General features: G+C 42.1%; 1 protein-coding gene across 1 annotated transcript in view; it reads right to left on the minus strand.

Moving 5' to 3' along the window:
- The window catches only part of frmd6 (FERM domain containing 6), a 118,992-nt gene that overhangs the window by 6,104 nt on the left and 96,385 nt on the right, over window positions 1-16,503 (minus strand). Inside the window, exons 12-13 of the mRNA XM_059958061.1 lie at window positions 15,456-15,587; window positions 10,570-10,661 (exon numbers count right to left, since the gene is read on the minus strand). Coding sequence (XP_059814044.1) covers window positions 10,570-10,661; window positions 15,456-15,587 — 224 coding nt within the window. The remainder of the gene's footprint in view (window positions 1-10,569; window positions 10,662-15,455; window positions 15,588-16,503) is intronic.

The raw sequence follows: 16,503 nt of genomic DNA on the forward strand, positions 1-16,503 counted from the left end.
TTTCCCAAAGCAACAGGGAGCCGCAGCACAGAGGTAAAAGAGCGCATGTGGCTCCGGGTTGCCGACCCCCGCTCCAGACAATCAGCACGGCTCTTTAGTACTTGGTCAGGTACCCCGTCTAGGGGAGATGCTTTCTGTGAGTTCACCCTCATGAAGGCTGCTCACACATCGATCTCAGACAAACCACAGGATCATCGGGGCTGTGGGAGTTTGTGATGGTTCCTCCATGTTTTAAGGGTCAAAGTGAGCAAGGAAGTCATTCTCATCTGGCAGTGAAGCCACGTCGCATGATTTAACTTTCTAAGAGGTGACAGTGTCGAGCACCCTTTGCTGATTTAATCACATGCAAGAGAATAGTATGGATTCAGAGGTGATTAAAAGAAAACAAAGTGTAGAAATAAATGAGTTCTTTGCAGATTGGAGGCTTTGAGTAGTAGGCACAACTAGCATCAGTGTTAGGGCCAACTCTTCACAATCCATATCAATAACCTGGCTAACAGGCTCCCAGTAACACAAGGCAAGTGGAAATAAAAGCAGTGATCATGACACCTCAAGAGTGAGTGGACAACAACTTGTCAGAAACACAACGTGGAAAATGTGAGATAATTTGCTTTGGCAGAAAGGACAGGCATTCAAAGGCACTAAGATATGCACAAACCACTGAAAGCTAACATCCTGGTGCAGGAGGCAGTTAGGAAGGCAACTAATATGTTAGCCTTTATTGCTGGAGGATTTGAATACAGGAGTAAAGGCATCTCACTTCAATATCTTATTCTTCTTCATAGGCAACAGCCCCAGGTTCAGGGATGATTTGTTCCAGGTTTATGAGTTCTGAGAAACCAATGTGAATACCACAGAGTCTGCCACAGATAGAGCAGGGGGTGACTGAGAGGGCAGGCAGGAGGATAGTTTGTAAGTTGACCCACTTCTGTTGCGTATATGGGGCTTCTGTGTGGTGCTGAATCATGGCCTTGGGTATATATTGGTTCACCAGGAGGGGCTGTGGGCCAGAGATTCTCGGGCATCACAGTGAATGTTGTACTTCAAGAAGGCCTCGAGCACATCCTCGAATCTTTTCCTCTGCGTGCCTGGTCTTCTCCTGTTTTGGAACTCAAAGTACTGTCTGTTTTGGGAATTTAGTCTTTGGTGGCTCTTCCAAAATAGATCAAGTGCAGATAGGTCTTCAGTAGTGGTTATGTTGGCCTGGAGGAGGACATTGAGGAATTTGGAAGATTTTGCAGAGACTCCCTTAGTAGAATTTTTTTTCCCTTTTCTGTCTTGAGCTGCCAGCTATATGCAGTTTAAATCTCTGGTGCATTAAGGAAAGGAACACAACTGCCTGAGAAACATTGGCCTCCAATACAGCAAGATGGCAGTGTGACTGGTTGCAGCAGCTTCTATGGGGTCTACAAAAGGTGCTACCATCATACTTAAATGCACATCTAATAACTGCAAGATCCTGCTATACGTTAAGAACTTAAAGTACTGCAGGTCTACACCATCAGCGAGTTGATCCCTGGTGGAGAAAGTGAAGGAGCTGTGCAATCTGAGTTGATGGAGACTTACAGTCAAACAGCAAGTGGCCATCCTGGTCGCTTTTCTTGTGATTGTAAAACCCCTTTAGATATTGTTAATCTGGTATGCCACAGGTTGGAGTCACTGATTAACTATCTGCCAGCAGGGGCAGATTGATTGAGTACAGTTTTAGGTCGAGGCGAGGATTGGGCCTGAAGCCACAGTGTCGCCTGTTTGCAGCCACTCAGAGAGAGGGGACAAAGCTGCTGTGCTTCACCGGGGGCTGTGAACAGAGTCAGAGCTGCCCTCCCAGAGCTTCACTCAGCAGAAGACAAGCTCTGTAGTGGCCAACTGCAGATCTTTTAGTGGCACAGTGAACTCCGGCCTCAAGCTGTGGGGCTGCTTGTTTTTCAGCTGCAGGAGAGGCGCCTGAGCCATCGTGCTGTAATAGAGACAATGCAGCATGGTTGTGGTGACTGAAGGCTTAAGATGGACTGAGGAGTCTGGACATATACAGCTGTCTGGCTGTTTTTACTAATCTTCCTTATGTGCTTGTATATACGAGGACTCTGCCTCAGAACCATGTTGTTGCCTGGCGGGCATCAGGGGCCAGTCGATAGTTAACATCGGTGGGCTGGGGAGGGGGTCTGGACTGTATATACACATGCTATTCTGTGTCATTGTATTTTTACTGATATCCGATGTGGGTTAGTTGACTTGTATACATCAAGCTGCAGTGTCGTGGGGTGGGGGTGGGGAGGGACTCGGGGCTCGTGTTATGTGATTGTGGTCGATGTGTGACTGTTGGTAATTTGTCTTTGTACCCTGACCCTGTAGTTAGACTGTCTCGTTTGGCCCTATTCCTCTGTGGTTAAATGACAATTAAACTTGAATTGAATAGAGAGCATTATTGTGACCATATCTGGAGTATTGTGTATAAACACTGTCACTTTACCTATAATTCTTTTAGACTAGCTGTTCCCAACCTGGGGTCCACAGACCCCTTCCTTAATGGTATAAAAATGTTTGGAACCCCTGCTTCAGAGGGAGGGCAGCATCAGGCTGGTTCCTGGAACTCCATGGTACAAGGTGCAGCCTCCATTCTGTAGCACTCAGAGGAATGAGGGGCAAATTCACTGAAATACACAAAACTCTCAGAGGGCTCACAGCATCAATGCAGGAGGAATTTTCCCTGGTTAAAGACCAAGGTCCATCTCAAAATAAGCAGTAGGTAATTTAGTATTGGAACAGGAGGAAATTCTTCTTTCAAAGGGAGGTGAATCCTTTGCATTCTCTGGCCGGGAAGGCAGTGGAAACCGAGTCACTGAGTACATTTAAAACAGAGGTCAGCTTTCTGGATATTAAAGAAATCCAGGGTTACAAGCAGATGGCAAGAAAATCATTCTGAGGTGAAAAATCAGCCATGATCTTATTGAAAGGTAGAGCAGGTTTAAGGGGCCAGAAAGACCATCATTGCTATAATGTTATTGAAATTAGATACTTATTTTTATGGTGATGCCAGAACAAGGTCTACATCTGGCTTTAGTCAATTGGTTTGCTGCTGGTTGGGAGCTCTGACTCCTCCCTGCAACCCCTGCCCCCTGACAATTTCAATGGTACTTGATTGAAATCGTCATTACTTACTCAAAATGTACCTGCTTATTTTTGGGTAGATCATAACTGACCTATGTCAGTCAGGTGTGTCCCAGAAGCCACAATGTAGTAAGGTGTTCTTGCTATTATTAAAGCAACTGATACGTGCCATTTACAGTGGGTACGTTGGATTTAAATCAAGGCTAGCATTGTTGTGGACTATGCAGACGTTTCGTGGCAAGCTTCAACACATCACCATGACTTGTTTTAATTCATTTGGAAAAAAAGTTAAAGCCAAGTAGCCCGAATGGAGTCAGAAACTCTTACTCCTCAGCTACAGCAATCAAGCGAGTCCAATCAGAAAGCATCCTCCAGCAGCAGAACAGCTGAAATACTGCAGGAACAGCAGGTGGGCACTCATTTTCAGTACCAGCTTTCTATTACCAAGCAGTTCTCCATTGAGTTATGAAATTGCAAGGGTAAAAAGACCGTGATGGAAGTTACATACGGGCCTCTGAACAGCAGACAGGATGTGGGCAAAAAATTACAGCGGGAAATAGAAAATGCATGTCAAAAGGACAACGTTACGATAGTCATGAGAGGTCTCAATATGCAGGTAGGAAATCAGGTTGGTATTGATTTTGGCTCCCAAGAGATAGAACGTGTAGAATGCCTATGAGATTGCTATTGAGCCGACTAAAGGAACAGCTATTCTGGATTGGGTGTTGTACAATGAACCAGGTTTGATTAGGGAACTTAAGGTAAAGGAACCCCTAGGAGACAGTGATTATAATATGTTAGAACTCACCCTGCAATTTGAGAGGGAGAAATAGAAGTCAAATGTATCAGTATTGCAGTGGAGCAAAGGGAATTACAGCTGGCCAGAGCTGATTGGAAGGGACACTAACAGGGATAATGGCAGAGCAGCAATGGCTGGAGTTTCCGGGAGAAGTTCAGAACACATAGAATAGATACATCCCAAAGAAGTATTCTAAAGGCAGCACAACACAACAGTGGCTGACAAGAGGAGTCATAAAAGCCAAAGAGAGGGCATATAATACAGCAAAATTTAGTAAGTTAGAGGATTGGGAAGCTTTTAAAAAACAGAAGGCAAAAAAAAATCCTATAAAGGAAAAGATTAAATATGAAGGTAAGCTAGCCAATAACATCAAAAAGAGGATACCAAATTATTTTTTTTTAGATACATGAAAAGTAAAAGCCTAGAGTAGATATCCAACGACTGGAAAATGATGCTGGAGAGGTAGTAAAGGGGAACAAGGAAATAGCAGATAGACTGAATAAGTATTTTGTATCATTCTTCACTGTGGAAAATACCAGCAGATTGTTGGAAGCTCTAGAACGTCAGAGGTCAGAAGTGAATGTAGTTGCTATTCCGAAGCTACTTGGGAAATTGAAAAGTCTAAAGGTATACAAGACACCTGGACTACACCCAGGGTTCTGAAACAGGTAGCTGAGGAGATTGTGGAGGTATTAATAATGATCTTTTAAGAACCATGATTCTGGAATGGTTCCAGAGGATGGCAAATTGCAAATGTCACTCAACTCTTCAAGAAGTGGGGGGGGGGGGGGGGGGGGAGAATAAAATTATAGGGTCATTAGTCTGATCTCAGATGTTGGAATCGATCATTAAGGGTGAGGTTTCGGGACACTTAGAGGCAGGTGGCAAAACGGGCTGACGTCAGCATGGTTTCGTTAACGGAAAATCTTGCCTGACAAATCTGTTAGAATTCTTTGAAGAAATAACAAGCAGGATAGACAAAGGAAACACAAACACAAAGACAAAGGAAAATTGGTGGACGTTGTGTACTTGGATTTTCAGAACGACTTTGACAAGGTGCAGCACAGAGGTACCAGCATGGAGAGAGCATTGACCGATTGGTAGGAGGCAAAGAAATGTAGTGCTGAGCAAGCAGGGAGGCTGCAGAAGGACTTTAGACAGGCAAAGAAGTGGCAGATGAAATACAACGTCAGGAAGTGTATGGTCATGCACTTTGGTAGAAGGAATAAAAGCACAGACTAGTTTCTAACTGGGGAGAAAATTCAAAAATCCGAGGCGCAAAGGGACTTGGGGATCTCTTGAAAGATTCCCTAAAGTTTAACTTGCAGGTTGAGTCAGTGATGAGGAAAATGAATGCAGTGTTAGCATTCATTCAGAGAAGACTAGAATATATAAAAAAAAACAAGAATGTAATGCCTTATAAGTCACTGGCGTGGCCTTACTTAGAGTATTGAGAGCAGATTTGGGCTGCTTATCCAAGAAAGGATGTGTTGACATTGGAGAGGGTTCAAAGGAGGTTCACAAAAACAATTCCAGGAATGAAAGCCTTGTCATATGAAGAGCGTTTGATGGCTCTGGATCTCTACTCACTGTAATTTAAAAAACTGAAGGGGAATCTCATTGAAACCTATTGAGGCCTAGATACATTGTGTGTGGAAAGGATCTTTCCAATAGTGGGGAGGTCTAGATCTGAAAGGTACAACCTCAGAATAGAGGGATATCCACTTAGAATGGAAATGAGGAGGTATTTCTTAAGCCAGAGGGTGGTGAATCTGTGAAATTCATTCCTAAGTGGCTGTGGAGGCCAAGTAATCGGGGTATTTAAGGTAGATATCGATAGATTCTTGATAAGTCAGGGCATGAGAAGTTACAGGGAAAAGGCAGAAGAATAGGGTTGAGAGGGAAATGGGTCAGCTATGATCAAATGGAGTAGATTATGGGCTAAATGGCCTAACTCTGCTGCTGTGTCTTATGGTCCTAAGTAACATAGGGTTCAAACTCAATTTGGGTGAGGCAGGGTGGAGTGTTAATTCACAGATGAATAAGGTGTCACACTAATGTAACACGAATACAAGGCATACAACCAAAAACCTCCCCGGAATCACTTTGCTGCAGAGCATTCTTCCATGAAATCAGCAAATTCCACAACACCAAGGGGAAATAAATGCAAAACCACATTAATATAACAAAATTATTCTTTAATCCAATGGAATTCAGCAACTTAGCTTTGTTCTGGTGCAGTGGTCAATTCTTATGATGTCTGCCTTTGCCTTCTTGAAGGCTAATGATGTATAAATATCAAGGGCAGTGGTGACCCTCCCCTTGCAAGAGAGCAGGAAGTGGTTCATTGTGCTTCAAGTACTAACTCATTGTGGCCTAGTCAGGGTGGAGTGCAGGGATTGCTTTAATTATTACTGGCAGGAAAACTGTAAACACATTTGATTTAATTACCCTTCAAATATCGCAAGATACAAATCTAAGGAACATTCTTCCAGTTCTATTGCAGGGTTCATGGGAATTCTGTGAAGTGATATTCCTCTGTTGGGAAAGTTGATTTGGGTGTTTATTCTGCGGGCGCTCACATGCTGCGTAGTTTGTAAATAACTTTCATTTCTCAGGTCCTTGCTTCAGATTGTCACTTTCCAAATTTTAACTTAGCTAACAATGCGGTGATCCTTGATGAGACCACGGTGCCGCAGACCATATTTCATCTTTTCACTGTTCCACTGACCTCTCTTCCAGACAAATGTGTCCCTTTAAAGCAAAGCTTCACTCAAAAGCTTGAGAGTCCTGTTCGTAATTCTGCCATACTTACTAACTACAACTTGCACGTGTAACAGTGCCTTTGTCCGCCTTTGAGTGAATCAGAACATAAAACCCTTCTGATGCACGAAGAATTCTAGATCTGACAGGATATTCTCAAAGCAAGAAACGGCTTTCCCATTCCAGGCCTGACCTTTGCCTCTAATATGTGAATAATTCACTGCTCTAAATCTCATTTCACTCTGACTTGAACAAAGTCAGGTCAGTGTTGAAAAGAAGTATCATACATGGCATCCCATTATTTGCTTGCTAAAATAAAAACTTTAAGATACAAGTGCTCTGCTTGTTGTTCTATGTCAAATATGACAAATAATTCTAAAGTTTTAGTTAGTAAACATGTTTGAAAACAGAGTGACCTGGAAGCTTGGCAACACCAAATTTTGAAGATAAATTGTTGGCTTTCTATGGGGGATAAATGGGTCCAGTTACCAAGCTGAGCCAGAATCAGGAAAGTGATCATGGACGTTGATGGGACTAAGTGAGTTAAGATTAATAGGTTGCTTTTTGAGAAATTCAGAGTTCCAAGAGCATCTCATGCTTTGGGGTTCCCAAATGCACACGAGTCCGTTAGGAGGTTACAAGAATTCATGGACACCACCAGACCAGGACCACAGTACACAATTTTAACAACTGGTCATGATAAAGAAGAGATCAGAATTTATTGTTTCACCACCTGAAGAGAAAGAAGAAAGCACAACACAGAGTGGCTGACAGCAACTTCCACAAGTGAAAGTATGGGTGGCAACATAAAGGGACCATTCTCCAGTCCACTTGAAGAGCAATGGGAAGCCTGGTCTGAAAAGTAGCAAAATCTAAGAGCTTCCCATGAGGACCTAAGTCACAAATTGGGCAAGTAGGTGTTATGGTAGCACAAAAGATTAAAAAAAAAGTGATGAAAACAAAGAAATGTGGTAGAATCACACGGAGGAGAATGAGAAGTTGACAATTTCAGAGGAGCCATGCTACAAATTGCCAAAGTACGTTTTGCATGATGCTTGAATATTGAGAGTATTGTCCGAAAACCACAGGCTTGTCACGTGAACTGCTTGAGTACCTGCCACCAAGAGCTGTAGATACTTTGCCAAAAGATAGCAAGCAAAGCTATTATTACATTACTGTGTAGGTAAGTTATACTGGAAGAGACAACTGGGCAGACAACCATTAAGAGGAAAAACTAGCTATGAAGGAAAGCATCAAGTCAGCCAGGAAGATAGACTATTGTGGGATGACCTGAAATGAGCCTCTTGAGCAGTCTTAAATTAAGAGCTTTGCTTGGACTGTACATCAGCATCTTCAGTGCAAAGGCAACCTTCGTGGAGCTGATAGAAAGCAGTTTGGAGGAAAGTCTATATCCTGTTTGGACTGCCTGGGATAAGGCTGGGTGCTGAGGAAAGATCTCTTGAGGAGACGAGTTAATGGTTGTTTGGGAGTCAATGGCCTGATGTTCACTGGCGGAGGTCATGCTCCAGAGGAAGGCATCTCTAGGTGTTTAAGATTTGGCCTCTTTGAGATGGAGACCAGTTCTTCTAACCACAGCAGCACCATGCTTGTCTGTCAGCCGGATTGTGCTGGGAGGGCTGGTCCTTACTGTGCAGATTTATACAAAGTTCAAAGCAGAGTAGGTTATATAACTGCAAGTGTTACTTTAGGAAATGATTATTGAACACAGTTATACAAGGCACTGCTGATAGCTGAATATTAATTCAGTTCTATAAAGGGACATTTCATTGATAGCTCTCAATTTGCTACCTTAGTAAACAGCAACACTAAAGACTGCAGACACCACAGGGATAATGCGGGCATCACCTCAAGATGAACTGTACATGGACTGATGGTCCTTTGTTAAAGTAAGTGGCTGCGCTGGACTGCAGATTTTGGAGGAAAAACGGATAGGCCTCAAGGTAAACAACTGAAGAGGAAGATTAGATTCTACACAGACAAAAAGGGTTAAATAAAATGATTACAGATGTGGTAGTGATTGAAGGGAATTTTAAAAAATAGGAATTCTAAACTATTAAGTCCAGCAGTCTAGTTTCCTCAGAACAAATTTTGTCAGGACACAGATGTGGAAGATCATTTTAATAATACCTCTAGTCAGAATTGTTCTGATTTACCCCTATTTTATGAGTCAAAGCAGGCTCTCAGTCACTGGGCCTTCTTTCAAGCCTATGTGGTAAATTCTTCTCTTGCTGATGGATACTCCCAGCCTCTCCTTCTTGCTTTTCATTGTGTCAAAGCCTGGAGCAGCCATGTCTGTATGTCAAGACCATCTGTCCTTCATGCTGAGGCCCAAATGATGAAAGCACAACCTCAAGGTGAAACGGCACTAAGAAACCATTTACCTTCAATGACGGCATTGAAAAAGGCTACAGCAAGTAATTTAATTATTAAGTTAATTCCGGAACCTAGGCTTTCTGTTGAACCATTGCACCCGTGAGTGCGCCTCGTGACCTCAGCAGTATTTCGTGATGAGGTCTTTAAGGCAGGCTGCATCCCGCTGGTGTCTGACATCAGCCTGTAGACAGAAGCATGCTGTGGCAGGTCCCCGAGGACCAGGTGCAGTGAAAAAGCTGCTGCGAGAACTCTGCTTGAATGGGAAAGTCTGAGTATCAAATTACATCCTGCAGTCCACGGTGTATGTGTGAACTTCGACAGGCTCACCCGTAGGCTCCCATTCATTAATCTACAGACAAGGACACCAGCAGCCTAACAGGTGGCTTTTGCGTGCTCCAAATACTCTTACAAAACAAGGTCAAACCAGGGCTCGGCTACTTTCCCCCATTATGCTTTTGATTTAGATCCAACATACCCACTGACCATGCTAACCTACTTGTATCTTTCTTCAAGATTGCCCTGGGTGCATTCTTCAATTGGGAGGATGTTTCCCTGTGGATCAGTGACTGTTTGTATAATACAGGGCCCTTCTGACTACAATTGGCTGTCTCTGCTCCTGAACTTCAACATGGTTTCACCTGAGCTATGGAGGGAGTCCATAAAAGGAGCAGTGAGAGGTGAGCAATCTGGTGGGCTAGAGAGGAGGAGAGAAGTGGAAGTCTGGAGGCTTGGGTAAGTTGGAAGAGAGGGCTGGGAAATGATGGGCCCAGCCAGAAAATTCAATGGCCCTTCTGAATATGAGGGAAAAATAACACCAATGCCAGCAAACAAGTCATCTGATGACACCCTCTATTGTTTAAGGTGTGGGTGTGCACACGCGGTGTGAAAGACAGAGGAATAGGATACAGGCAGGACAATGAACAACACAGTGAGCTTTGAGCTGAAACTGACACGATGAGGGGAAATATCAGTTTGAAAAGAAGAGAGACCTTTAATTGGAGTAAGCATCCTTTAAGGTGAGCTTGGCAAGATATCGTGAATGATTTAAGGGTAAAGTAATACAAATGGGGCTGAGAGCTAGTTACGCGCAGACAAGTTTGATGTGGGCTGGGGTGGGAACAGCTGGAGGGTTGGAAGCAAGGTCCAAGAAACTGTGGAAAATGTGAGAACTGAGCGGAGGCCAATCTGCAGGGTGGAGCCAAAGGTAGACAAGTATACAGTCTAAGAATTTTCATTGCTGGACTCTCTGAAAGAATTCCTGTTAATTTTAGATTTATAGCTGAGGTCAGTAATATTCAGTCATAGTAAAACTGACAAGGCATTGATCAACCCAGCTGATATCACAAATGTAGGACCCAATCACATTTTTAATAAATGTCATTCTGTTTCATATAAAGTGGGCTAGTGATAGAATTTTATTCCCATATTCTGCAATTATAGGAAGATATAGTTGTACTAGCAGATTGAAAGGTGTATGTTGAGAGTGCTCTTGGGTACAGACTCACCTGTGGTAATGAATCTATGCTTTGACCATAAAGTCGCACCACTGTTTCTGAAGAACTTGATGTTGAACAACTCAGCTCACGCACAATCAATCCTATATCAGATGAAACAGACTTTGTTAGAATATTGCAAAGCTGCAGACTGAGGAAACTTTGATTTACCTTTCACTAAGTTCTTGAAAACGATTAAAAGAAATAATTCTTGCCAATACTTTGATGAATTGAAACCATAAATTAAGTTCAACTAAACTTACGATTCTCTATTCAAGTGCATGACACGTACTGAAATACTTCAACATACATTAATCTTGCCTCTACCAAATAGATCAAGTAACTCATATCTTAAGGAACCTGTCAATAATCTGATTCATGATAAAAAAAATACTCAGCCTTGGAGGCACAGAAATTGAACAGCTGGGCCAGATGATAAATTCTTCTTGGAGTTCTTTTGCTGCCTTGGTGATAATTTGTGCTATTTTGTATTCCATGTCACTGCTGGAGTCAGAAGGAATCTTTTCAGACGAAATCTGACTTTCTGACAATCAGACGTACAAACTAAATGCACTTCATTGAACAAATACTGTTGAGATTTTATAAGAACATTAATGTTTGTATATTCTACAACCTGTCCAGCATTATTAACATCGAGGATCAACGCATTCGGCCTGCTTTCTTACTCGTTTGCTCAGTTGCTTTACTCTGATTCTACTCACTCACTTTCTATGCTTTACTCTTGTTTCTTTCCTGTCATTTGCCACATTTTCCTTATCGTTTTACATAATCTGATAGAGAAATGTATCACAGTCCAAAATGCTCATGAGTCACAGTTCTGCATCGATGTCTTGGCCCACTACTGAACACATTTCCAGTTGGTTTGCAGTATGGTCTGCCAAGGAGAAGGCTCATCTCGCCCACCAATCCAGCTCTTTGACTAGAACCTTGTGAAACATTTGTTACTCTCTGTTCAACTATTTTTCTGTATGTTATCTATTGGTGTTTGTGGGTGACAAATTACAAAGGAAGTGTTTGTTCAGTATTTCTGAAATCCAGAACTACCCAAATATGCACTTATATCTAATCAATCATCTTGAAATATCTCACGGCAACAAACTGTTAGATGATAAGAGACCGGAGCAGAAACAGACCACTCAGCCAATTGAGTCTTCTTTACCATTCTATCATGGCTGACTTACTATCCCTCTGAACCCCATTCTCCTGTCTTTTCCCTACTATCTTTGATGCCTTTCTAATCAAGGACTTTATCAACTGCCACTTTAAATATACCCATTGACGGCAATTAATTCCACAGATTCTCCACCCCGTTACAGAAATTCCTCCTCATCTCTATTCTAAATGATGTCCTTCTGTTCCAAGGCTGTGCCCTCTGGTCTTAGACTCCTCCACTATAGAAGACATCCTCTCCACATCAACTCTATCTTGGCCTTTCAGTATTTGCTATTCTAAAATGCATGACTACATGCCGACAAATTCTTCTGCCAGTGATACTCTAACCACCAGACAATTGACCAGTTGATTTACTTAATTTTATTGCAGTTGCTAAAGGAGAACTGCTGTTGAAAACTAAAAAGTTCTGATTTTTTGATATTAAATCTGTATTTCACTATACAAATTAATCTCAAGCAGTAAAATGATTTAATTTATTTCCTAAGCACTGATAAATTAATGGAGACAGGAAGACAGCAAGTACATTAATTTTCTGTCAGTGACATCCGACTATTGACATGAGGTTTATACAAGAACACAAGGCACTTCAACATTGCACCTTCCTTCAACCAGTTCTTGAACCAATCGACAAAACAGTAATCACTACAGTTCAGCAAAATCACTACCACTTTGGTCACCCAGTGCTAAAATACACTTGACTTCTTTTGTTCTAATTGTGTACAATTTATGGATAATTTAGGTTTTCCTTCTAAATGCTACTTATAAGATGCTTTGGCCTGTGATGTTGCTGCCAGTTTCTCATTGCACCTGTGCATTGATGTATTTGTCCATATGAAAAACTTAGCTTTGATATTCAACATGATCATGGTCTCTACTCCTGCACCAGTTCCCCATAAACTTCAATTCCCCATTCTTTCAAATACATATATATATCTCCACCTTAAATACATCTAGTGATTTGGCCTCCACAACCCTCTGGGGAAAGTATTCCAGAGATCTTTTACCCCAGAGAGAAGAAACTCCTATGCATCTCAGTTTAAGTGACCAGCCCCTAGCTTGTAACTAAGTCCTCTTACTTAGACGCTCCCACAAGTGAAAACATCTCAAAATCTCCTCTGTCAAGATACCTTGGAATCTTATACATTTGAATAAAGTCACCCATCATTCCTTCTCTCCTGAAAGGACAACCCTCTCATCCCCACTCCAAAACTGCACACAACCTTACAGGTGTGGCCTCACCAACACTCGGAACAACTGTAACAAAATCTCCTGCCTTTTAAATGCTAATACCTTTGAAATGACTGCAAACATGGCATTTCCTTCTTAATAACTTGCTGAACTCATGTCACAGTGTTCAACACAGGAACAGGCACTTTAGCTGATTTAGTCTGTGCCAAACTGTTATTCTGCCTAGTCCCATCGATCTGCACCTGTACCATAGCCCTCCAAACCCCTCCCATCCATGTTCCTATCTAAATTTCTCTAATGTTGAAATCAAACCCGCATCTACTACTTCCACCAGCAGCTCACTTCACACTCACCACCCTTTTGGTACAGTTCTCCATAAATATTTCACCCTTCACCTTTAACCCATGACCTCTAGTTCTAGTCTTGCCCAACCTCAGGTGAAAAAAAACAGCTTGCATTTACCCTATTTACACCCTTCATAATCATAATTTCTTACAAACCTTTTGAAATTCATGCATAAAAACATCTAGATGCTGAAGTTCACTCATATGTAGTTTCTGACCATAATCTGTCTTTCGATGCCCCTTACCAAAATGCATGACCTCATACTTCACATTAAGCTCTATTTACCAAGTTTGCATCTTTCCATATCTTGTAGAATCACAACGATCACATCACAACATGTCCTTGACCTGTTTTCATACCATTGGCAAACTTGGAAAACCTACATTTTATATCTTATTCCAGTTCATCAATGTAAATTGGTAGCAGCTGAGGATCAAAGCTCAATCCGTGGCATTCTGCTCTAATTACACCCCTCCAGCATGAACAAATCATTTATTCCAACTCTTTATTTTCTACATGGCGGCTAGTTTTCAATCCATGCTAACACACTTCCTCAAAACCCTTGGCTCTTAACCTATGCACCAGCCAGTTATGTGACACCTTCTCAAATGCCTCTTTGGGAATCTAATTACAATAATTCTATAGGTCACCCCATCATATTGAGTGATACAGCGTGAAAACAGGCCCTTTGCTCATCAGAGTCCATGCCCACTACCAACCACTTGTTTATATAATCTGACATTAATCCCACTCTGTCAACTCCCCTCAAATTTTACCACTCACCTATGCACTAAATTTGCAGCAGCCAGTTAAGCTGCCTGTGTTTGAGATGTGGAAGGAAACTGGAGCACCTGGAGGATACATGAACACAGAAACTCCATACAGACAGCACCATTGTTAGGATTGAATTTCAGGCAACGTAAATTCACACAGGTGGTGTAGAGGCACCTGCACCGGACTTCGATACGAGTGGTCCCAGGTTCAAATATGGCCAGCTCCTGGCACACTGTCCTTCCGTGCTAGGGTGAGGATTGAGCTAGTAACTCAGCCTCACATTAAAAAAAATTGAAAAGTGCTGAAGAAATGGCAAGGATGCTGTCTGCTGCACCACAAGACGTGGAGAGGAACAACAAAGTTCAAACAAATCTCCCAAACAATGATTTACCTTTCAGCTAAGGGCTAAAAGTATTCAGCTTTCCTAAGTGATTAGTTAATACCCATTTGATTCATGAAACCTACAGCAAAGCCGGAAGAAAGACTTCTCAAACCAAGTTGGAATCTGTTTCTTTGGAAGGTATCTGGTAGAACCCATTTCTGCTTTCAGGAAGCACACCCCTGATATTTTCAGTGCACATCAATTTGCTTTCTAATCAGCAAAAAATTAACTGAAATTTCTCATTTCACGAGCTTTCACATAGACGCCATAGTCAAGAAAGCTCAATTCTACTTCCTAGGATGGCAAAAGATGCCCCCATCGAGCCTTACTAGAATGTTTTGATGCACCATAGAAAGCATCCAATATGGATGCATTAGAGTTGGTTTTGGCAATTGTTCTGCCTGTGACCACAAGAAACTGAAGGGAGTTGTGGACACAGCCCTCATATCAAGGAAACCAGCCTCCCCTCCAGAGACAGCCTATATTTCTCAATGCCTCCAAAAGGCAGCCAGAATAATCAAAGACCCTACCCACCCCGGACACTCCCTCTTCTCTCCCCTTCAATCGGGCGGAAGATACAAAAGCCTGAAAGCACATACCACTAAAGCTTAAGGACAGCTTCTGCCACATTGTTATAAGACTACTGGATGGTTGCCTAGGACAATAAGACAGACTCTTCACCTCCCAGTCTTCCTCTACCTTGCTATGATCTTGAAGCTTATTGTCTACCCGCACTGCACTTTCTCTATAGTTGTTACACTTTATTGTGCATTTGTTATGCTTTTACCTCAATGCACTGTGTAATGAATTGATCTGTATGGACTGTATGCCAGATAAGCTTTCCCCTGCACCTTGATATATGTGACAGTAATAAACCAATCATTTCAACTTGTGCTGTTTTTAGTGTGGTATAAACAAATCAATCAATTATTTGCTCTCAAGTATCTATACTACACAGTGCGATTTTCTGCAGTAATAAAGGAAAGCTGGTAGGAACTCTCCTGCCATTACTCACCTGAATGTCCATTCAACTGCCGTGACATCAGCATCTCTTCCGTGATGTGAATACACATGTCGGCACTGACGTCTGGAGCCAGTTCATTCATCTGCTCCAAGTCCTTGGGATCATCCACCAGCATTTCTATTTCTGGGACAGAAACAACACACTTAGCTCCAGCACATTTCTAGTAAGCTGCTTTGCTGCACTACAATCTCACATGACTTTGGAGAAAGGGCGGCAGTTTCTCAGCCAAGACTAGCCTGAAGGGTGCAGTCCTGAGCTGAAATTGACTATCGACTCAGCCAATTGAATCTTAAAATGACTACTCCAGTCTAGGAATGGCCTAACATAACACATTTATTATTTTGGGGTTAGCTGGCTTCTTTATTAACTCTGCTGGCAGGGTCAGGTGCAAACTCTTACGCTAAATTTTTACCTCCTCCTTTCAGTGGAAGATTTTCTGACTGCCAGGCAAAAAAAGAATATGAAATTGTAGAATTGTTTGCTGACAGGCCACAGAAAAGGGAGTTAATATGTCATTTCCAGGTTTATGGGTTGGTCAGCATTCTTGTTTTTTTTAATAAAATTATGCTCTGATGGAAATCATGGATCATATATAGTAATTGTTTAATAACTTTCAACCATTTCTTCCAACGTCATATGAAAAAGCAACTGCGAAGCTGTTACAGAAGTCCCCCCCAAGGAACGCTGTGCCTATGGAGGAGAAATGCATCTTCTGCCATACACAGTAAGAGATGCACTTCAAGGCAGCTATAGAAAGAGAAGTACACCCAGAAGCCAACACTCAGCCACAATTTACCATCAGCACCAGATAAATTTCTCCTCCTGTAGGTATGAAAAGAGTGCTGCATTTTATTTTTCCAGTTGTTCTTTTTTAAGACTTTAAAAGACATAAACACAAGAACACAGGAGCAGGCCTTTCAAGCTAGCCCCATTATCATAGCTAATCTATGCTGGCCTCAGATCCTCTTCTGCGCCATTCTTCCAAACCCCTCTAATCCTCAATAAATTCAATGTTTCTTCATCTTCACTCTAAATGTTT

Source organism: Hypanus sabinus, chromosome 2 (genome assembly GCF_030144855.1).
Source record: "Hypanus sabinus isolate sHypSab1 chromosome 2, sHypSab1.hap1, whole genome shotgun sequence".
NCBI lineage: Eukaryota > Metazoa > Chordata > Chondrichthyes > Myliobatiformes > Dasyatidae > Hypanus > Hypanus sabinus.